This window comes from Monopterus albus, unplaced genomic scaffold (genome assembly GCF_001952655.1).
Source record: "Monopterus albus unplaced genomic scaffold, M_albus_1.0 scaffold68.1, whole genome shotgun sequence".
NCBI classification, from domain to species: domain Eukaryota; kingdom Metazoa; phylum Chordata; class Actinopteri; order Synbranchiformes; family Synbranchidae; genus Monopterus; species Monopterus albus.
In genome coordinates, this window is record NW_018127948.1 from 165444 (window position 1) to 188008 (window position 22565).

At 40.2% G+C, this 22565-nt stretch overlaps 2 protein-coding genes across 2 annotated transcripts in view; one reads left to right on the top strand and one right to left on the bottom strand.

Annotated features, from left to right (window-relative positions):
• Positions 1-3012: 3012 nt before the first annotated feature.
• LOC109962818 (uncharacterized) overlaps positions 3013-22565 on the bottom strand; it is a 33922-nt gene continuing 14369 nt past the window's right edge. Inside the window, exon 7 of the transcript XR_002275322.1 lies at positions 3013-3031. The gene's annotated coding sequence lies outside the window, so the exon portion shown is untranslated. The remainder of the gene's footprint in view (positions 3032-22565) is intronic.
• unm_sa1261 (un-named sa1261) lies at positions 4885-20015 on the top strand. The gene is made up of 4 exons (XM_020604846.1): positions 4885-4954; positions 12973-13195; positions 16757-16959; positions 17790-20015. Exons 2-4 carry the CDS (start codon positions 13024-13026, stop codon positions 18603-18605), a joined length of 1191 nt encoding a protein of 396 aa, XP_020460502.1. The 5' UTR covers positions 4885-4954; positions 12973-13023; the 3' UTR covers positions 18606-20015.

The window sequence follows — 22565 nt, forward strand, 5'->3', positions numbered from 1 at the left end:
GCAGACCCACTGTTGTTTGATTGTCACCTGCTCTTTGGTCAACGCCAAGCAGAGCAAATGCACAGGTGATGGCCCAAAAGATGAAAATGTTAAAAGCCTGTTTACCTCTGTCAAAAATACCAAGGCCTGTTGTTTAGAAATTTCACTTAAGAGCTTGGTATAGCAACTGTGGAGGGTATGGAGCTAATATTTGCATAAACAGCGACATGAAAGTTTATCTTCTTTCTCATTTCTCCACTCATTAATCACACCCTCGTTAGTTTCAGCAGTGACAGCCTGAAGTTAACAGAAAGGGAGCAGTGGTCTGAATGCCACTATAAAAACATCCCTCAGAAGCTAGTTCAAAGCAATATTTCATGTACAGACTTCCACTCCATGTGGATATAAATAAATAAGAATTTGAGGAAAGGGCAGAAGACAGCTTTTAATCTTTTGACTTTGATTCTTGATGACGGAAGCGATGTGCAGCGTCTGACTGTGAGCTGACATTAATGGAGCTGGAGCGGCCTCACCGCGACCGCACATCTCAAGGGCAGTTAGAGGGCCACTTCAAAAGAATGACCTGCTAATTAGAGATGGTTGTTAGTGACAAAAATTGTTGAGCCAAAACATATCTTCAAGCTATTATGAAACTGCAAAATGAGCTGTAAATGTGCACTGTGACAGTTTTATAAAGAGCCATAAAATAACTCCTGAGCTCAACTATAAACACATTTCCATTTAAATGTAGTGGAAACATGTGAACACTGCACATTATATTATATTATAAACTGACATAAATTCTCCAGTCGGTGTCATTGAACCATTACAGAAGATGAAAAAGGCGACTTAATCGCCTGGGAAAATTTAAATGATATCTGTTTCCACTGACCAGTCTCGATGCTGTTTTTATTGATACACCAATTTTTCCACCTCAGTCGAGCACCAGTGCATCTCCCTTTATCAGCCAACAAGATGGTGATATTCTGGTTTTGTGCTGATAATCCCAGAGTGTTAATATTCAGAGCAGTGAGCTGCTGGGTCAGGAGGACAGGGCGTCCCTGCTGTGAACAGCCTCAGTATCCTGCTCTGCACACATGACCATGGTCCTGAGATTCTGTGGGGTTTATTAAGAGCAAAATCCCATTAGCATTACATTGCAAAGTGAGCACACCAAGATACTGGTTTCAGGTCTCCTCGTGGCTCCACGCAGATTGCGTGTTTAACATTTTTTAGTAATATTTAGATGTTCTCACTCAACAGAAAATGCACATAAAACCAGGTGGATGTAAGGACTTAACAGTGGCATTTTATTTAGTGTAATAATGATCAAAAGAAGGTCTACTTCTGTCAGAGGGGTGGTATCTCCACACCAAAAGCCCCTGCTTCAATGCAGGGTTACTTCAGTTTGTCACTCCCTCTACAGTGAAAAGCTCACTGTGGGAGTCTGCTGTAATTTACTGTTTATAGTCAGAGGACGCTGGGTAATCTGCTGGCTGTTGTCCTTGTGATTCAGGCTGCAGCCAAGAGAGGACCTTTTTTTTATCATTTTAACTGGTCTCGGTTTAAAATTGTGACATGAGCACAAGCTAGAATATTTATGTTATCGCACTTGTTCGGTTTACGGGTCGACAAAAAGAAGATATCCCTGGTGGACAGCAAGGGTGGTGATGGAAATAAATCTCTGCAGCTCTGCTGTCAAGGAACTGTTTAGAAAGAAAAATAAGAACCAAAGAAGCAAGAGCAACATCAGGGAGCAATTTATGTTCTGTGCATGTGTTGTGTCTGCTACACGTGGAGCTCTCGGCCGTTGGAGTGCTGTACTGTGGTCTGTGTGGGGGGCGGCCGCTACTGGTTAAAACACACACACACACACACCGCATGGCAGATGTTTGCTGTGGTCGATTCAAACTCCTGCCTTGAGCACATGTTCAACAGGAACAGCAGCTGTGGGGAGGGCAGGAGCATTTGAAAACAAGAATTAGATGATAAAATTAACATCACTCTCATGTGTGTATGGGACATACAATGCTTGAACCTGCAGTTTAGCTTAGGAAACAGCTAGCCTGGTTCAGATCCAGGCCTAACCAAGTCCACCCACCAGCATCTCTAAAACTCAATACTTAACATGCTGTATATATACATGCATACCTGAAATACCTGAAGCTGGTACTGGTTTAGTTTGTGGCGTTTTTCTTGATCATGACTAGATTCTAGTGTAGCAGGTTTACACACAACCCTTTTACACGACAACAACAAACTACTGCTGCAACGCGCAGCAACTGCCCACAGAGACTGAAATTGAAATTGTCTCGCTGCCCACAGAGACTGAAATTGAAATTGTGGTTATCTGAAGAGACAGGGCGGTATCTGGCTCCTGTGATTCTGACTCCTGAAGGGATTAAAAACACTGGACATCAGCCCAGGGCGGATTCATGGTGCGCCATGGCATTCTGGGAGATTGCTGCTATAGCCTTGATTGAAGGAGTCCCAGCTGTTCTGTGGATTTTTTTTCTTGTCTGTTGATAATCAAAACATGTGTGAATGAGGACAATCATGAGGAAGAAATCTCTCCTGGACCACTAACACTGCACCTTTACATGAAAAACATAATAAAGTGCTCTCTGGTTTGTGTCACCTGCAGACAGATAATGTGTGTGTTGGCTAAAGGCTTGATCAAATCAAATTTAAGCCTTTTAAGAAAGTTTAAATATCATTTCAAACACTATTTCTGTGTCTCTCTGGTATCTGAACTTATGAAATCATTGTCATTTTCTTCACACTACAAAAGTAGTTATACCTCTACACCTTTTTAAATTTGTTCTCGTACTTTTCTATTGGTGAATACAGTCTTAATAGTTACACTCAATTTCATTCTTATTAACTCCTTACAATTTAAAAGTTTTTTTAAGGTAAGGTCACGGCAGGATTTGTGTGTGTAGGTGTGTGTGCCTTTGTATTACTTACATTATGGGGACCAAAACCTGTTAACACACTCACATTGTGGGGACTCAGTCATCCTTGTGGAGATCAGCCTCTGGTTAGGATAAGACTACAGGAAATGAATGTAAGTCAATGCAAAGTCCCCACAAGGAATGAAAACACAGCGTGTGTGTGTGTGAATTACTTATCTTGGGATCGCTGAACAATGAAAACAGTGATAAATAGCTGCAATTCATATTTTACATTCACAGAGTTAGGCCTTGCTTTGACAGTAGCATGTGAGATAACACAGTATTATTACAGCTGCTGGTTGTGATCCTCTGCTGTAGTTGCTGCCCCCCGCCAAATTGGGCTGCTAGTGTTAAGATACAGTAACTAGTGGAGGCTCAGCCACTTCTTTACAGTCGTCTGTGATTGTGGCTGTAACCTGTGGTTTGGTTGTTGTAATTGCAAGGCTGTGACACATTTGTATTTAATGGGTGGTACATATGCAGGGGCTGTGTAGAGTGAGTCGATATGCAAATGCTGGCTGAAGCTAAGCTAAACACCTGGCATGTGACTGTGCTGGCAACACATAGCTGTAGAGGGGTTCTCTGGCCAGCTGCAGCTGTGGTCACATCCAGCAGCTATATACTGTCACATCATCTCACCACTCCTCTCTGCAGAGCATTAGTCTAAAAGTAGTCTACAATACCTCTGAGGGGCAACCCAACACACTAATGGCATATTCACATTGTTGCACAAAACAACATTTGCACGCATCTCCTCCAATGGGGTGGTCTGTTATGGTGGGTGATGTGTGGGCGTATTGCTTGTTTTATAACTATGATTTTTACATACAAAGGAGGTTTAACTGTAAATAATTTTACAACAAAAATCTACAATTAAATTCAAACTATAACTTCATAGCTTTAATCAGTGCACTTCAGCTCACCCTCTTTAACCAGGCAGCTTTCACCACTTTTTATACACCACAAGAGATGATAAACATCAACGGCATTGACTCAGCAGTATGTCTGATGTCACTCACACCTTTCTTTCACACCTGCAGCTGCAGCTGCAAATAGACAGTCACTGTAAACCATGGGTTTGAAATGTGCAACTGAATCACTCACAGCTACACGCTTCACCCAGTACATGTTGTGCTTGGCTTCTACTCATGCTGCATTCATGGATTTGAGAATCGTCGGGGAAACCGACTATCCTGTTAGAAGTGCCCATGAGCATGTTCATTTCCAGCCATTTAACGTTTGATCTTGGGTACCTCTAGATTAGCTTCACACCCATCACATCTCCAAATAGCCTATAATTATTTCAAAATGATAAAACACGAAAGTCTCCTCCTGAAAACGAGAGGATAGATTGTAGATGTGCACAGCTTCTGTAATTTCAGTAGTTAACCACACATGGCTAAATAAATAAATAAAATGTAAGTATTTGAATCAACATGCAGATATGAATATAGCTGAACCATCAGCAAGTTATTGTATTTATTTAATGTATTTAATACTAGTTTTGTTGTTCACTACTTCCAAACACTAGATTCTAAATCTCCTATTGTGTTCAAGTAGGTTGAGATCTGGTGACTGAGAAGGCTATAGCATAATGATTTCCATACTCATCAAACTACTGAGTGAGCCCTCGTGCCTCATAGATAGGCTATACAGTGTTTGTATGTTTTGTGTTGATACAAGCTGGATGTGTTTTAAGAATCCTACAGTACGTGAAGGAGACACCGTTGCAGAGAGCGCACCGCCGCTCTGCGCTCTGATTGGACGGTGGAGGTGGTGGGCGGGTTCGCCGGCGGAGTGCGGAGACAATACAAAGCGATTCCAGAGAGTCAACGGTGAACGGATTGTGTGACAGGCAGTGGCGGTGCTACCGAGGCTCCAGCTCCGGACTCAGCTTCAGTCTGCAGTGTTATTAAAAAAAAAAAAAAAAAAAAAAATTAAAGGGTCTTGGTTGCTCGTTAAAGCGTCAAGTGTTGTCTGGACGGATTGACACCCGTACTGCATGCATCGCATTTTGAAAGGTAAGACCTGGCGTTTCATCATTCCTCTGTCGGTCCAAACCAATTAACAGCTAATTAAATGCTAGGTTGTGTCTTCGGGTGTGTTTTTATGCATTTAAAGCTCAGATTCTGCCTTAGAGTGACATCACTTTACAGACTAATGTTTCATTGCCTGTCCTGTGTCTTTGTGCTGCTCCGTTGCAAAGCATCTCAGCAGACTAATGTGAAGCATTGTTTGGCTCCTGAGGGCTTTACGCAGTTAGTTTAATTTCTTTTTTCTTTTTTTTAAGATATAGCCACATTTTGAATGGTTATTTACAGTGAAAAGTTACAGATGCACCATGTGACAAAACACTGAGCAGAACAATAGAGCTGCTGTAATCGGTGAACCACTGTTGTTTGCATTTCGTAATGATCACACACTGTACTTTTCTATACAGCTGGTGGTTCCTGTCCACAGGAACGCTCAGGTGCACGCTCCAGCACTGCCTGGCAGTGGATATAAAGCATGCTTTGTGTCTGCAGAGCTGTCACAGTTCGAGTCTTTATGCTGCAGTTTGTGGCAGGGTTTTATGACTTCCAGACACTGGCACTGACATCACCTCTACTCCTTGTGAAGAACTGATGTACTGCCACATCACTGAATTCAGATTTATTTATTTGGTAATATTAGGGACTCTCTCCTGGATGCAAGTGGCACAAAAAGCATTTAGAATCAGAGGTGTTTAGTCAATTAATTGCTTCATCCAATAACATGAATAATTGTAATGATTGCTTAGTTGTTTCAGTCATTTATCAAGCAAGACATTTTTTTTTTCCTAATAATTTTCCAGCTTCAGCTTCTCTTCTGAATATCTTTAGGTTCTGGTTTGTGTTTGAACAAAACAAGAAAATTCTCTCATTTGAGAAGCTGGAACCAGAGAATATTTGGTGATTTTGCATGTGACACTTATGCACACGATAAAGCAATTAATTGATCAACAAAAATAATTATGATCTACAAATATTGATAGATGAATAGTAGTTTGTTTGCTTATGAAGTATAAACCCCTCTGTTTTTAGATTCTCCAATGCAAATTAGTTTAATTTCATTGCCCCAGTTCACCATAAATTGAATGTTTTTAGATTTTGTACTTGTTTGAACAAGGTATTTAAACATGTCACCTTGGGTTCTGGGACGCTGTGAAGGGTATTTTTTTTACTGGGGCTGCAACTAGCAAATATTTTTATTACTGATTACTCTGCCAATTACTTCCTTGATCAACTGTTAATTTTTTAAAATGTAAAGCAAACAAAAACTGTTTATAGATGTTATTAGAACCCAAGGTGGTGGCTTCGGATGTTTTATTTGCATGGCCAAAAAAATAAACAAAAGCAAAGTTATTAATTTACTGAGTGTAAGCTGTAACAATTACTCAATTAATGGACTAGTTGATCAACAGAAAAATCATTTTTTCAAGAAAAATTGTTTAAAAAGAAAAGCAGAGCATGCTGTGCTTTAACTTCTCAAATGACAACATCTTCTAACTTTCACTGTCAGAATTCAGTGTGAAGTGAATATCTTGAGGCTTTTGGACTTTGTTTGAACAAAACAAGACATTTGAAGACTTCGTTTGTGTCTATGGGAATTATTACGAGACTTTTTCACTCTTTTCTGACACTTTATAAAGTTTCAAAGGGAAAAGATACTATCATTGCAACACTGCAGCTTTTTGTTGTGAGGCATTCAGATGTCTCTCTGGTTTGCTGCTTGCATTGATGGATATGTACACACATCTGCCCAGGAGACAAGGGAAAGAAGATTGAAAAAAGAAAAGGAGACGGATTAAAGCGGACAAAGGGGGTAATGTTAACTTACTGTAGTGAGGGGTTCAAAAGAGCAGCAGAAGTGGGTTTGCATTAAAGAAGAGTGTCCAGTGCGCTGTCGAGCGTGCAGGCACACAGATGCTGTATGCCGAGCCGGTTAAACACTGGCCGCCTTTATGTGCTCACTGAGCACTGTGGGAGCTGAGCCCCTCTGAAGGGCCGAGCATGAGGCCGTCACACAGGGAGGTACATCCACACATACAGTGGAAGTGTGAAGGCCAAAGCTGCTGTGGCGGCTGGTGAGATGGAGCTGCAGACATTTCTAGAGGAAAGAGCTGCTCATGGGGCAGAGATCACCCCAGTGGCTGTGTTATATCAGTGAGCAGAGCCAGAACATGTTTCACACGCGATATAGCTTGTTGGCTCCGACTTGAATAGGTAAGAACGACAGACTACCAAGATTGGTACAGGAGTGAAAACTTGTCAACAAGGGCAATAAAAGTCAGCATTTTGTGTTGGTGAAAGGGTTGGGCTACTTTTTCTTTGACTGGACAGGCTATGGTTGTTTTGTTCTACCTGAGAGAATCAGTTGTCAGAATATTTGCTGATTATTTTTCTGTCAGTTGACTAATTATGTCAGCTCCCGTGAAGCTTCCGATTTCCAGAATGGAAAAAAAAGTAGATAGTGTTTACAAGGCTCTTTCCTTCTATTTAAGTAGACTATAGCAGCTCCACTGGCACAGTAGGTCAGCAGTTCAGGTAATTAAACAAGCTGCCAGACTGGCACAAGTCAAATTCCAGCTCAGTGAACTTTACTTGCTTGTAATTTTGTACTGCAGCACCAGTTCATTTTCACTTTATTTAAAAAGAAAATGTCACAGAATATTTCTTTTCTGTTGCAAAATGTGCAGTACAGCATTAGGATTTCCCAGTAAATGGCACTGACGAGATGACAGGTATTTATTTTCATCAATACCCCACAATCTGCTGTCCACTTTCTAACCAAGTAAGACATGCACAAAGATAAATCAACAGCTTTGATTGTCATCATGTTGTGGAGTCTTGTTTGGGTGTTTTCAGAGAGAGGATGCAGATGCTGCTGGGTAGGACGAGTTGGATTCACACCCATGCAGCCACACTTCAAAATGCATGAATGGTTTTTTTGGGTGCTGAGCAGTTTGAGGAAATCATGCAATTTGACCCTTATTTTTGTACACATGCAGGTCACATTCACTTAAATCTGTGCATGTGTGATGGTTTCTCAGTGGTGTTTGCATGGGAGCTGGATACATGTAACCTACAAACATGAATGTGAACCATCAGCACAAAAAAATTGGAATTGAGGTTTTCTTTTTTCTTTTTTTTTTTTCTTTTTAGCATGTGAACATTCTAACATGAAACAAAAGGTGTCTACAGCTGAGGCTGATGGGAATATGATTAGATTAACAGCAAAAAAACAAAAGTTAAGCATTTCAAATGGTGGACAAATGACCGTTTTCTCCTGTTTCCGGAAGCCTTTGGAGGTCTAGAAGACTTTAGTTTGGAGGCATGGTTTATGGTGGTAGCATTTTTCAGTTGGGTAACGTATTGATTTTGCTTTACAAATGATTACTAAGATGTTGATGTTTTACAAGTCGATGTTGACCTGAACACCACTGAGGTGGCAGAGGCAGTTTTCCTGCAGTGCTTAATGTGTTTGTGCTTCCATGTGTAGCAAACAAGAGGAAGACAATTACTCATGCACGTTTGTCATGTTTACTGACAGACATATGTATTATTCATATCTAGTAGTGCATTCACTGATGTTTTCTGGAGTCCAAAACATTCACGAGACAGGTTCTCTCTTTGCCTTTGGTGAGTTCTGGGCAATGAGTTTGTGAGTAGCAGAAAGTCTGTGGATCTGAGGGACGAAGAACAAATCTTGCCACCTTATCTGCAATTGATCTATAAACATCTATCTTAAAACGAACTGGAAGTAGCTGCAGGGACCACATGAACTAACTAATCAACTGTCTTTGTTCCCATTAAAAACAGAGCACATTGTTCTGTACGAGCTGTTGATTTACTGGCTTTCTGGGGATACCTGAGAGCATTGCAGCTCAGTAGAGGAAGTTTACTTGAAATATGAGCTTGCACAAGCTTCTGTGTTTGAAGAGGAGAAAGAAATGTACTGACCTTTTGGTGGTGTTCATTTTCTGTGACCAAAAAATTGGACCACAGTCAGGCACATATACATTTCTTGCCTGCCTGCCTACTTAGAAATGCCATCAGTTTGCATATGAGGTGCACTGGACATTTTTGAAGGCAGATTTTATGCAAATAAGATAGTTTTGTGCAATTGACTTTTTTTGGTCTGTGCCCAAAAGTTCTCATCACATGGTAGTGCTGGGTTGATGGGACAGAAAGACAATATAATAAAGATACTGTAGCTTTAATATTACTAAGAGGACTCCATGCAGACATCCATGTGAAGGCCAAATATCTGTGTCCACATGGATGGTCTGCTCAACAAAAAGCCCTGACTGCATATGTACCACAGGGGTAGGAAAACATGGGCATAGGTGGACATAAGGTAGACCCTCAGTTTAAAGTATGAATGCATGCCTGTCTGTGTCTGCACAAGGGTATGTGGAAAGCATAGAAGGTCATTAACACTGTGGGCTTATCAGCTCTTTGCTGATGCCGCTTTCCATCAACAAGCGTTCCCACAGTCAGATGCAGTACTGGTGCAATAGGCAGGTAACATTAGTGGCGAGGTATAGACGGGAAGAAAAGCAGCAATGACGCAAGGCACGCTGGCTTAGTTCCAGCTGTGCTTTGATTACAGATGAGCATTTTGCTAAAAAGACAGCAGGGCGGTCTCATCCTCGTCCGGGAGGTAAATGGGGCTTGGCACTCCTTGAGGCCCTCTGGGGAGCAGCTGTGGCACTATTGCACTGAGGCTGCTGGGATTGTGTGAGACTTCTTTCATCTCCAGGCCTTTTGATATGGTTCATGAAAACACATGAGCATATACTTACACTCAGGTGGTTACATGGTCGAGAGAAGGAAACTAAGGGTGAAACTCTACATACTATCTCCATATCCTAAGGCTTTATTGGTCAGGCTGAAATTTTTAAAAAGGGCAGCAATTAACATGATGTCACACTCATCACAGTTGGCCAACATATTAAAGTGCCCGTGGCTGCTCATTTCCAATCAATTAATGTTTAATCTTAGGTACCTCTAGATTGGCTTTACACCCATCATAACAAGCTTTAGGTCATGTTTAAGATGATAATTCATAGGTTTAACATTGTAGTTAAGTCAGAAAACTAGGAAAAGAATGCCATGGGCTCTTTAAGGATGCCAGTAATTAAACTGGTATTGATTAATTGTTGATCATTTAATAGACAAACTAGAATTACAGCTACGTGGTCGTATGCCCCCGTAAGCCAGTCAAATTCATGGGAATTGGGACAAATATGAGGTCATTGTGACCTTGACCTTTGACCACCAAAATCGAATAATTTCATCTTTGAATTGAAATGGACGCTTGTACGAAGTTTGACGAAATGACCTCAAGGCCTTTCTTAGATATCTCATTCACAAGAATGGCCTGACCTGATGGACAGTTGCCAATCTGCTCCTTTAAATAAAAAAAAAACTAGATTTTTCTGAGTGTTTTACTGTGAACAGCGAGCCTTATACGTGACATGACACATCCAGTCCCTTTTAGAAATCCAATCTGAAATGTCTGAGTAGCGACTGTTTACAACCCATTTTCTTTTATTGTGTTGATAATGTGGGCACTCGGACAAAACAGTCATTAACTAAAATCTAATAACAAAACCAGAACATTTAATGGAAATAGTGTGGGCTTGTCTGTTAGCAGGTGCTTTTTTTTCTGTGTGTTTTCAGCTCTAAACACACTCCGGCTGTCTCATCCGCTGAGTGTTTTATTGACCTTGTCACAGGGATGCGGAGTGAACCGGTGATAGACAGCCAGCTGAGTCCTCATTTTTATTTGCTTGTTGTACCTTTTATGCTCAGCACATACTGTTTGTGTCCACAACCATTTTCATCCACCACCGTCACTGCAAGACAGCTCAATTTTTTGCGATTTTAAGCTGTTGTGATTGTTTTGTTTTTAATGTTACCATTTTCACTATGCTCAAATACTCGAGGAGGGGTAAAGTGATGCATTAATCTTAAAGTTCAGTCCTGGGTCATTTGGCTACGCACAAGGTTGGCATGGAAATGGCAAGTATGGTTTAATATTACAAAAGATGCTCATTGAGAGTTATCAGAAACAAAACTGATCTGCTGGTCGAAGATCAGTATCTCTTTACAGTGCAGTCAAAACAAATTGTTTTAAAAAAAAAAAAGTCAGCAATAATTGGCCTTTTTCTATCATGTCATGAGTATCTGCAGTCTTGATTTTGATTATTTTTAACGTGAAGCGGCCACAGTAGGCAATGCTGGGTTTATGTTAGCAGTAACTGAATACATGCAGTGTAAAGAGAGTGAACTGTAAACAGCGAGGCTGTCATCACTATATAATTACATGCTGCGCCGTTTACCTGTGGATGCGTTGTGCTTAGGTAGGCGATTTGAATCCAACATGGGAATACGGCAGACCCCGCCACCAGCAATAAAACTACTATATAAAGCCTGGAGATAATTACTGACAAAACATGGCATCAAAAGTGGGGCTATATAACTGAGTCCTGTGAATCCCTCGTGTGTGTGTGTGTGTGTGTGTGAGAAGGTCATTTAAGTCCAGCACATGAATGGCGGATTTCACCACTAACACTGCAAAATACTATTAGAGCTTGACTGATAAACAGGCTGGCACAATATGGTTTATGAGCTTATCGTAGATGTACGGGTATATACGGTAGCCAATAAATAACAAACTGCTGTACTGAAATGTGAAACAAAAGTGTCTAATTTACACATTTATTGACCAAACAGCAGTGACAACTTCATTTTTCAACTGTGTAATATTATGCTTATTCTGCATCTTCATCACAATTCTGATCTGAGAGCGATGATCCCCATGATGATTGTTTATGGTACAAAGAAGTATGGCAGATGTACCATTACCAGATAAAAAAACAAAAAATTTCCAAATATCACTGTAAGTATTGGCCTTAATGATCCAGTATTGTGCACTGCATCAAAAGAGGATTATAAATGCATTTAATGCAGACAAAAAAAACAAGTGATTTACTAAAAGGTTTTACTAATTGACAGTAAGCACAGATTTACTATCACTGCACGTCTTTCCAGTGGAACATACTGTACATTTTTGTTTGGTTTCATTGTTTTCACACGCGTTACTTGAGTTTTGTGTGTACACACACACTCGCGCCGCAGACGGGAGCTGTCTCTGAGGCGGGCACAGATGGAACTGATGCACAGGACGCGGTTAGCATCCTGTCTCATTCCACACTTTCTCATCCCTGTTAATGAGAGTTAGTATAATTCAGCTGTGCCATCAGGGCTGTGAAATCTCTCCAGTCATTCAGAGACCTCGGTTGCTTGGCTTCTTTTGGTAGCAGAAGGAGGAGGACGACAACCAGACAGATTTGCTGAGAATAGAAGCCAGCAGGTGTGACGGAGTAAAAATATATCTGATCAGAATTAGACCATCGTTAATGCTGGAGGATGCTAGTACATTTACATTTTGTGGCCAGTGAACTGTCTCTGCACCTATTAAATGGACTGCTACACACATTCATGTGTGTCTCAGGATGAATCAACACTTTAGTGATGGCCGGTCTTTTCATCTAGTGCCACCGTCGGACCAAAATTATACTTGCAAATCTTAAAGGGTTGGTGAATGTAATGACGCACCGCTTGTCTTTATAGGATGCAGCTGTGAGTAAATTAGGCTTTAAAATAGTGACCCATTTCAGGAAAACAGAGTCTATAGTCTTGTTAAAAAGACTGTTGGCGGAAAAATGCCACAAAAATCCTGGTCAAAACGCTTTCCACACACTTGGTTTAACTTTTTACACTCTCCTTTTGTTACTCCTCCAAAGTAACGGCAAGAATCACAGGTTACGTAACTGGTCAGTTGGCCTGGACTCCAGCATTCTCCTTTTCCCATGATGGTGATAAGAGTTCATCTGTGTGTACATACAATACAGCAGGTGTGCTCTGTATTCAGTGGGGGCTGTGTGAGAATGTGGACATGGGTGGATATGTTCCTCATAGTGAACCGTGCTTTCCTTCCTGTTCCACAGGCACATCCGTCTCCAGACTAGCCCTTGGCCCCGGCCCTTCCCGCCATAAGAATGACCTCCTCGCCCTATGGCTCCCGCGCCTCCATCGACATCCTGGAGGAACTGCAGCTGATTGCTGCACAGAACCTGGAAAAACTGGACATCCACAAATACTATGAGGTGGTCCGTGAACTGGGCAAGGGCACGTATGGAAAAGTGGACTTGGTCATCCACAAGATCAGAGGTAGTAACTAGGGCTGCAACCAACAATTATTTATCACATATCTGCTTATTATAGGCTCAACTAAGCATTTACTCCAATAAAATGTCAGATAATCATGTGAAATGTTCCCCACAAGGCTAATGGTTCAGCTGCAGAACCACTGCATGCTAGAGGTTTCAAACTTGTGGTCAAGCCAAATGGCTTTTAGAATTAAGTCTAGGCTTTTTTGGATGAAGGAAAAAGACAATTGTAATACATCACCTTTTGTAGGTGGGCAAGACTCCCCTCCCCCCAAAAAACAAACAAACAAAAAAAAAACTGGCCACTAAACGAGTAATTCTGCAGGTTTGCAGCTGGAGGAAATGGGATGTTGTTCTCTTTTGTGGCCCTACTTTGTGATTCAGAGACATCTAGGTCATTTTATATAAAATGCTGAGTGCGGCTTTAAAACGCTACCAGCTCTCTGATATCACAGCAGCAACATCCACTGAGAATAAAAATAAACGTGTAGTGTTTTGCCTTTTGCTCAAACATGTAATTGGTGTGCAGCTAAAGCGCTCTCACTCTTCTCTGAACCTTTTACTATTGAAAATAAATTCTGAAACCTAATCTGAGGAAACGTAGGAGACATTTGTGCAGTAATTTAGCACAAATCACGATAAATTCACTACTCGACTAACAGGAGATCTGTTCAGCCTCTTGATATTGAAAGCCAGTGTTGTCTCTTTTATGGAGAACAAAGCCAACACTAGCCTACTCGGTCTAAAGTGGCTGCAATCTGTCACTGAGATGAATTCTGACCTTTTCCAGCCACTAAAATGCACAGTGGAAGGATGTGTGGAAAAAACTGCATGGACCTGTGCTTTCATCATCTGCTCCTGTACCACCTCCATCCTTTCATAGCCATCAGAGAACCTGTGTAGCTTTAATCATCTGCCCTCAAATGTCAATGGTTGTTCAGTGGAAATGTCAACTGGAAATAAATGGGTTTCGGGTGAAGGAAATGTGTTGCAGCTGTAAATCAAAAGGATTTCAACAGTTTAGAATCAAGGAAGATATTTTTCTTATGGTTCTTTCAGGCTCTTAATTCTATTTTCACTCATTGACAAGCACCACACTCTACTGTAGAGGGTTTTTTGGACAGGTGAGTCAGATAAACTCCGACTGTGAAACATTTAAGAATCCTACACATTGTCAGTCAGTGTACTCACACCGGCTGTGCCGTTTGACAGGCACAGGTCGTTCTTGCAGCCTGAGAGAAATGCCGCTGAAAGGTGCTGCAAACTTTTCTGCACATTTTCAGCGTACTGGCAAAACAAACGTAGTTGGATCTTTATTTTTCATTTGTAATATTCTCGTAAAAACGAGACAAACACAAATCAAATGTATGTAAGGATGTGCTCTCATCAACAAAAACTAATAATGCAGCCATTTAATCACCACTTCGAAGTTTTATTAAAGTACGATTGCCAGTTTTTTTTTTTTTGGAAAGCATATGTTTCATTAAAATATGTTGTTTTCAAGATTGACATGTTAAATGCTGGAAATAAGGCTTAATACAAACTTGTTTAATACAAGTAAAGGTTTTAAACTGTGAAAACAGGGTATTTAAGAATTGGGTTGGAAAAAAGAAAGTGTATATGATGACAGGAGTTACAATTATAAAAACGGTACATTTACATCTACATATATGCAGCACTGGTGCTTTTTGAATGTTTTCTGATGAGGGTCTGAGGACTAAAATGTCACTAAATGAAGTGAGTACAAGTGATTGATAGTATGCAGGATGCTTCTCCAAATTCCTTAAAGAGTGAAATTCAGTTTTTTGATTGAACTTGTCCATGGGCCCGTCAGAGGTCTGTTACCAGATGGTGCTGAGCTTGTAGAGTTTGTTTTCTTTCCTCAAAGGCACCTTGGCAGGACAAAGGTTGGCAAACGTGTAGCCCCTTGAATCTCGAAGTGCGTTGGCTGTGTTCTCTGCAGTATATGCCATCCCTTTGTCCATTCAGTGTGCTAATTTTGTATAGTTGATTCAATAAATTATTTTTTTTTCATGGAAATATATGCAAGTCTTATGGGGGATCTGTTGTGAGCACAAATGACAGCTAAATAGTCCACAACAAAAAAGAAAAAGAGCTACAGTAGCTGATATTTTGTTAAGGGCCAGTAAAATAACATGATGGGTTACAAATATACATTGCCTGGCCACTTTATTAGGTACACCTAGGCAATTGTATGTAAATCAATGCAACAGTTCCTCCTTATCATCTGTGTTTATGAAGCTCAAAATGTTTGTTTTTGGTGAAATTGTCAAATGTATAAATTGAATTGTGTTTATTGAGGTCATAGTTAAAGGTGGCGTTGTACTGGACTACATTATATTTGTGTCGTGCCCAGCTACATACATGACAGGGTCAAAATATTAGGAACACCTCAGAATATAATGTAGTCCAGTACGCCACCTTTAACTATGACCTCAATAATAAACACAATTCAATTTATATATTTGACAATCTTACCAAAAACAAACATTTTGAGCTTCATAAACACAGATGATAAGGAGGAACTGTTGTTTTGCATCCAATTGCACAGGTGCACCTAATAAAGTGACCAGTGAGTGTAACTCCAAAAGAAGAAACATTATACATCCCCTAAAGCATTATGGGAGTAATCACAAAATTTAAAGCATGAGAGACCTCAGAAACATGTGCAATACGAGAGACAAATTCCACAATTTCTTTTTTTGCCTCCCGTTAGATGATTTATTTATTTACAATAGGCTATCCCATCAACATAGGGGAAATTCCCAAAAGTGTGGGTGTACTGTATCATGGCATTAGGAGAAAACAGAAAGGCCCACGTTGACCTTTTACTAAAGTGGCTGCACTCTGTAAAATGCACAAAGCACTTTGCAGAGCTGATCCAGTGGTATTGGAGAAGTGTCACCTCTCATCTGTGCTGACACACTGACTGCTGGTTCAGGGAGAGGCTGAGGTGTTAGCTCTCCAGCTTTATTGTCTGGGGTATTGTTCGTGGCTTTCAGGTTGGTCGTGGTACTTTCTCTCCCCTCGCTGCTCCCCTTGTTCTAGGCGCTAAGTGGCTACTGAGGGGAGAGGAGGTGAATCATGCCTCTGAACCGTGTCTTCACCAATTGCCTTTGTGTGCTCCCTCCAGATGACCATGTTATCCTTATAATATATCAAGTTATAAGATTTATTCCAGGGCAGAATGAGACTTTCTAATCTTATTACCAGCTCTCCATTAGGATTTTTCCATCTGTAAACATCAATTTACTGTAAAGTCAGACATGAAAGCAGATCAGCAACATCCTGGACAGGCAGTGGAAACATAACTAGTCTGGCAGAGGATATAAAATTCTTGCAGTTTAAATGTCCTGTAAAAAAAAAAAAAACACCTCATCACGATTTAATTCAGTGATTATTAATTATTCATACTAACTGAAATGATTTTTAATCGGTTTCTCGCATGCAATTATGTGGCTGTGAAATGAAACCCTTTACACTTTGAGAGTGGTGAATGAAATTGGAAATTATGCAACTATTCCCTGTCCTCACGTTTCAGGCACAAAAATGGCCCTGAAGTTTTTGAGGAAAAAGTCCACCAAGCTGAAGAGCTTCCTGAGAGAGTACAGCATCTCCCTCTACCTGTCACCTTGCCCGTTCATCATCAACATGTATGGCATCGCCTTCGAAACGGACGAGTACTACATCTTTGCTCAAGAATACGCCTTAGCAGGAGATCTCTTTGACATCATTCCTCCCCAGGTGAGATGGGATGAGAAATACACCGCCCGTCCACTTTATTAGGTACAACTGTATGCAATTCAATGCAGCATTTCCACCTTAGTGGCTATGTTTATGTAGCTCAAAACGTTTATAACAATTTCACCAAAAACAAACGTATAAATTTAATTCTGTGTATTTAAGGTGGTGTTGCACTGGACTACATTATATTCAGAGGTATTCCTAATATTCTGACCCTCTCATGTATGTCAATGGGCAGGACAAAAATATGGACACCTCTAAATATAATGTAGTCCAGTACACCACCACCTTTAACTGTGACCTCAATCATAAACATATAATTGAATTTATTACTCTTTCACCAAAAGATGAACCATTTTGAGCTTCATAAACACAGATGTTAAGGTGGGAGTGTTTCATTGAATTGTACAGCCCTGACTATTAATGTGGCCGAGCAGTGTAGGTCTATAGAAGAATCTGGGTTTTGGGCACAAGTACACAAGCTAAGATTAGCATTTCAGGGTTCAGTGTTTCACTTGGCTGTTCATTTCACCTTGTCATCTTCACGCTGTAGTACGATACTACATTGCAGCTGTGGTTGCAAGAGACTTGCAAGTGCATTCACACATAAGGACTTAAAGTAGCATGGCTTTACAGCCAGGTCTCTTTCACACTGAATAGCAGTTGTTGCTGTTCTCTTTTTGAATCTGTGATGTGTGAATGGCTTGATGAACCTTTCAGCATATAGAAGCCAGTGCAGTTATATTTGTCCTTCTTCCTAAACCTAGTGTGGAGTTTCTCTTTACGTCAGTGGTATCTATATGTGACCTCACTGTGCTCTCTCTGCTCAGGTGGGACTCCCTGAGACAGTGGCAAAGCGCTGTGTCCACCAGGTGGCCATCGCTCTAGACTACCTGCACTGTAAGAAGCTGGTCCACAGGGACATCAAGCCCGAGAACATCCTCATCTTTGACAAAGAGTGTAGAAAGGTCAAGCTGTCAGACTTCGGCATGACACGACGTGCCGGGTCTCCAGTGAAGCGTGTCAGCGGTACAATCCCGTATACAGCGCCCGAGCTGTGCGACACCTCGCGGCAAGAGGGTTTCTTTGTAGACTACAGCACGGACGTGTGGGCATTCGGCGTGTTGCTCTTCTGCATGCTAACAGGAAACTTCCCCTGGGAGAAGGCCATGCTGAACGATGTCTTCTACGAAGAGTTTGTCCGCTGGCAGCGCCGCCGGACAGTCGCGGTGCCTTCGCAGTGGCGCCGCTTCACAGATGAAGCTCTACGAATGTTTCGCAGACTCCTCTCAATCGAGCAGGACCGCCGCTGCTGCGTCAAGGAAGTCTTTAGCCACTTCAGCCAGTGCTGGATGTTGGATGTGGAGAATGAGAACAGTAACAGCGGAGGTTTAGCAAGCACTGTTCCTCCTCTGGACATCAGCTTGTCCTCCTCTGAAGAGGACATGTTGGTGGACAGGCTGAAGCAGCAGAGCCTGTCACCTGCTTGTGTGGTGGCAAAGGGGAGCGTCCTGATGGATACCCACTACTCCTCCATGTCCACGAACAGCTCGCCGTCCTCCACCGGCAGCTATGAGCAGGTCAGCAGAGAAACCAGCGAAAGAGGACGCATCCTGGTGGCCACACCTATCGAGATCTGCGTGTAGAGGTTGCAAATGCTGATTTACAGGCCAGTTGCTCACACATGAGGCTGGAGTTTGCTGAAGGGCAAGATTTGTCAGTAAAACTGTGAGCAAGAGGAGAAAAGTGGCAGGTGGCTCACGGCATTAGTCTGATATTCATTATAGCTTCACTACGGATTTACTCATTTCTGATGAAGACAAACTGAGGAAACGGCCAGTGAGCCAATCACACACTGTAGCATCCTGTGTGTGTGGCTTATATTTCAGTTGCTGAAATATTTCAAGACATGAACTCCCTGACAACCTGTTAAGGAAACACTGAAGGTGTACAACCAAAAAATAATAATAATGCACAAGCATTATGCTTAAGTTTGAAATAATCCACTTCATAAATAAAGTCTGATGGGTTGTCCATAAAAGCAACCCATAGGTGTCTGTACTGTTGGATGTTTATTGTAGTTACCATTTTCACGTTTGGTAGATATGTTTTTTGTAAAGTTTTATTTTTATTTGGTTAAATTATTTGTCAGATGCATATATTTGATTGAAGTGGCACCAGAGGTCTGAAGACTGCATTTTTTCCTGAGAAATAGAAGTAAGATTACTTACATTTTGAATTAGTCTACATAAAAAAAAAAAAACTGTAAATGCAGGCCACTTTGGCTTTCAGTTTTTATGTTATGTTGTTGTTGTTGTGATGTCTTATAAAAGTAAATGTACATTCACCATTTTTCTCACCCAGAACTGTTTTCATTTTAGCCTGTGATGCCTAAACCCACCATATACTGTAGTAGCAATCAAAAATCCAAGCAGCTGAAAATGTACCTCCATTGTTGGCAGTAGGGGTTAATAAGGTTTCTTAACTTTCTAGCCAGACCTCCTATTAAACCGCTGTATACTGGGACCATTACTGAATACTGCTGCAGCACAGTTAACAATGGGAACATTTAAATGGCTTTAGAATCATTTTCAAGGTGATAAAGTGCAGATTTCCTCTTGTTTGTGATCATATACAATCATCAGTTTGGTAATCTGACAGTGAGGAGTAAAGGCATAAAAACATTTCTTTTTGCATGGTTAATAAAAGTGAAAATACCTTTAAACTAGCAGTTATCTAACATGTGGCCTACTTTGACTTTTTTTCTGAAAAAGACTAGATACAGAAGATATCCTAAATATATCTACTGAAATGTTTTTTTCAACATGAGAATAATAAATGCAGTATTGTATCTGGAGATAGAGCTGTCTCAATTTGTTCCACATTTTTGCTGTATGATTTCTTAGAAACTCATTAAATGTGAAATAGGGTAGACAAATGAGGGAAAACACAAGACTTGGGTTACAACATTTCAGAAGTCTCTCTTTTTTTCAGAATTATTGCATGAATATTTCTGTGGTGAAAATTTGATGAAATAAACACCCTGAGAATTAAAAGCATCTCTTCCTCTTTTTTTTTTTTTTTTTTTTTTTTACAAACCAACTAAAATAAAGTGCAATATAAAAATGGCGAAGCAGCTGGCCTGGCTCTGTCCAGTAGTATCAAGTCTTCATACCAGCAGCTCTAACACATCAATAGTTTAATCAGTGTAAAAAAACTGTTGTAAAGGGTAACTATACCCTCAAATTCAGCTCAAAACCTCAAGTTAAAAAAAAATGTTGCTGTTCATGAGCCCTAAACCTCTTGTTAAGGTATAAATTTATAAATACAGTCATGCTATCTGCAGAATCGGCTGCTACACCTCGGAGCCTCGCCTACAGTAGTGGAAGAAGTATTGAGATTGTTTTGTAAAAGTAGCAATACCATAGTGTAAAAATATTCTGTTGCGGGTCCAGCATTCAAAATGGTACTTTAGTAAAAGTACAAAAGTATTAGCTGAAAATATGAATTGCCAAAAGTAAAAGTACTCATTATGCAAAATGGCACAGTTTACATTGATGCACACCCTATAATCTTATAGTGTACATCACATTTAATGTTGCAGCTTTTAAAGATGGAACTAATTTTAACTACCTTATATATAATTTGCATTACTGCTGGATAGCTTGTGATTTTTACACCAAGAATCAATAAGACTTGCTTTATTTTTATTAACCTATTACTGAAAACTAGTAAAGTTATCAAATCAATGTAGTGAGTACATAGTATATTTTTCTATTAAATGTAGTGATGTTGAAGTAGCAGAAAATGGAAATACTCAAAGTACAAATACCTCAAAATTGTACTTAAGTACATTACTTGAATAAATGTACTTAGTTACTTTCCACCTCTGTTTGCCTGTTATGCAGGGGCCCACAGGTTCAAGGGGCCCCTGGTCTTCACCTGCAAAATATCCCAGAAAGATACAAAATGACTGAAATGAGACAAAACCACCACAACAAGAAGCTAGATGTCCGTACAGACCTACAGCAACTAGATCGCAAAGACATACAATTAACACAAAGAGCTGAAAAACCCACCACAACACTGCAAAACTCGGCTCTCCAAAACAAACATAAGCTAAATGGGGGGAAATATTATTTGAAATAATTAAAACAATCTGCTAATAGAACAAACATTTTACTTGCCAAGATTTTTAGAAACAAGTAAAAATATCTAGTCTTAAGATCTTAAGGCAGTTTTGTACTTGTCAGTGTTGATCAAACAGTTTAATAATAGTGGTAATTCTAATTTCAAGCATTAAGTTACTCAGAACCAGCAGTAAAGTCTCAGTAACAGCATCCGATTAAGATAATTAAAGCTTAAAACAAGTGAAATGTTCCAACATAAAAATTGCCTGGTAAGAAGAAAATATTTGGTCAAACAAACAAACAAACAAAAAAAAGCCAAGCATCTGTAAATGATCACAGATGTAAAAAGACAAAGAAAAAGATGAACACAAAACAATGCAAAAACACCACAGTGAGATGCAACATTTCTAAAAAGAGATGGAAAACTACTACAAAAAGATGCAAAACATCCACAGAGACAGAACTATGCAAAACCACTACCCCACCACCGGCAATATGCAAAAAGGCTACAGGACACACCTTCATCCTGACATATAAGAAGATACAGGAAAATACTGCTGCAGCATAAACCGACCAAATTTTGAGGGTAACCAAACAATGATTTGGCTGCACTCAGTTGATGAAATACAGTAACAAAGAGCGTTAAAAGGTTGTAAGTGGCTATTTCATGAGATGTGATTAGACAATTAAAGGCAGATTCAGAGCCACTTTTGGCAATGCTGCATCTAACCTTCAAGAGCAAAAGGCCTAATTCCCAAAGTGTTAAACTACTCATTTCACAATGCACACAAAAAAAAAACCCATGACAGAGCATCAAGAGTTGTTACTAGTGACAAGCGGAAACGTTTCCCTGTGTTTTGTTTAATATGATGTCTGTACTGTGCTATGGTCTAAGGAGACAAAACTACAGATATCATCCTCCCCAAACTGTTCGCTCAGTTCATTAAGAATGAAAAAAGGCAGAAATGGAGCTGAACTCATTTCTGTGAGAATGAAGTGTAAAACAGCTGTGAGGTGAAAAGACCGAAGCCAGCTTCTCATTTCAGTTGATCAAACAACAAATTTAAAGCCAAGAGGTCAACTCTTATCAAGTCATGCGTTCCTGCTCAGCATTTTTATACAAAACAATAAAAAGAGAAGAAAACCCAGGTTTAGGCTTTGTGTATGTCAGTCATGTAATTATGCCTCAATAAACTCACAATGCCCATGAAGCAGTAAAACCAATGATGCGTATTTCTGGCTCAGTTGTGATGAACTGCATCTGTCTCCAAAACCTCTTTGAAAGCTATGTTACATAACGCTCCCACCCAGGTAGCACCGATTTTAATGTTACAATTAAAAGTTATCCAGAGTAGATCAGCCAAGCTGTGGTTTAAAAAAAAAAAAACAAAACCAAGTGGACTGCTGCAGATGTGCATTTCACAAAGCATCTTTACAGACTGATAAGAGAGAAAGGTTAAATTAATCTTTCCAAAA

Coding starts and splice junctions, on each gene's coding strand:
- unm_sa1261 (XM_020604846.1), top strand. CDS start 13,024: ATGACCTCCTCGCCCTATGGCTCCCGCGCCTCCATCGACATCCTGGAG. Junction 13,196..16,756: donor GGTCATCCACAAGATCAGAG/GTAGTAACTAGG, acceptor CTCACGTTTCAG/GCACAAAAATGGCCCTGAAG. Junction 16,960..17,789: donor TTGACATCATTCCTCCCCAG/GTGAGATGGGAT, acceptor CTCTCTGCTCAG/GTGGGACTCCCTGAGACAGT.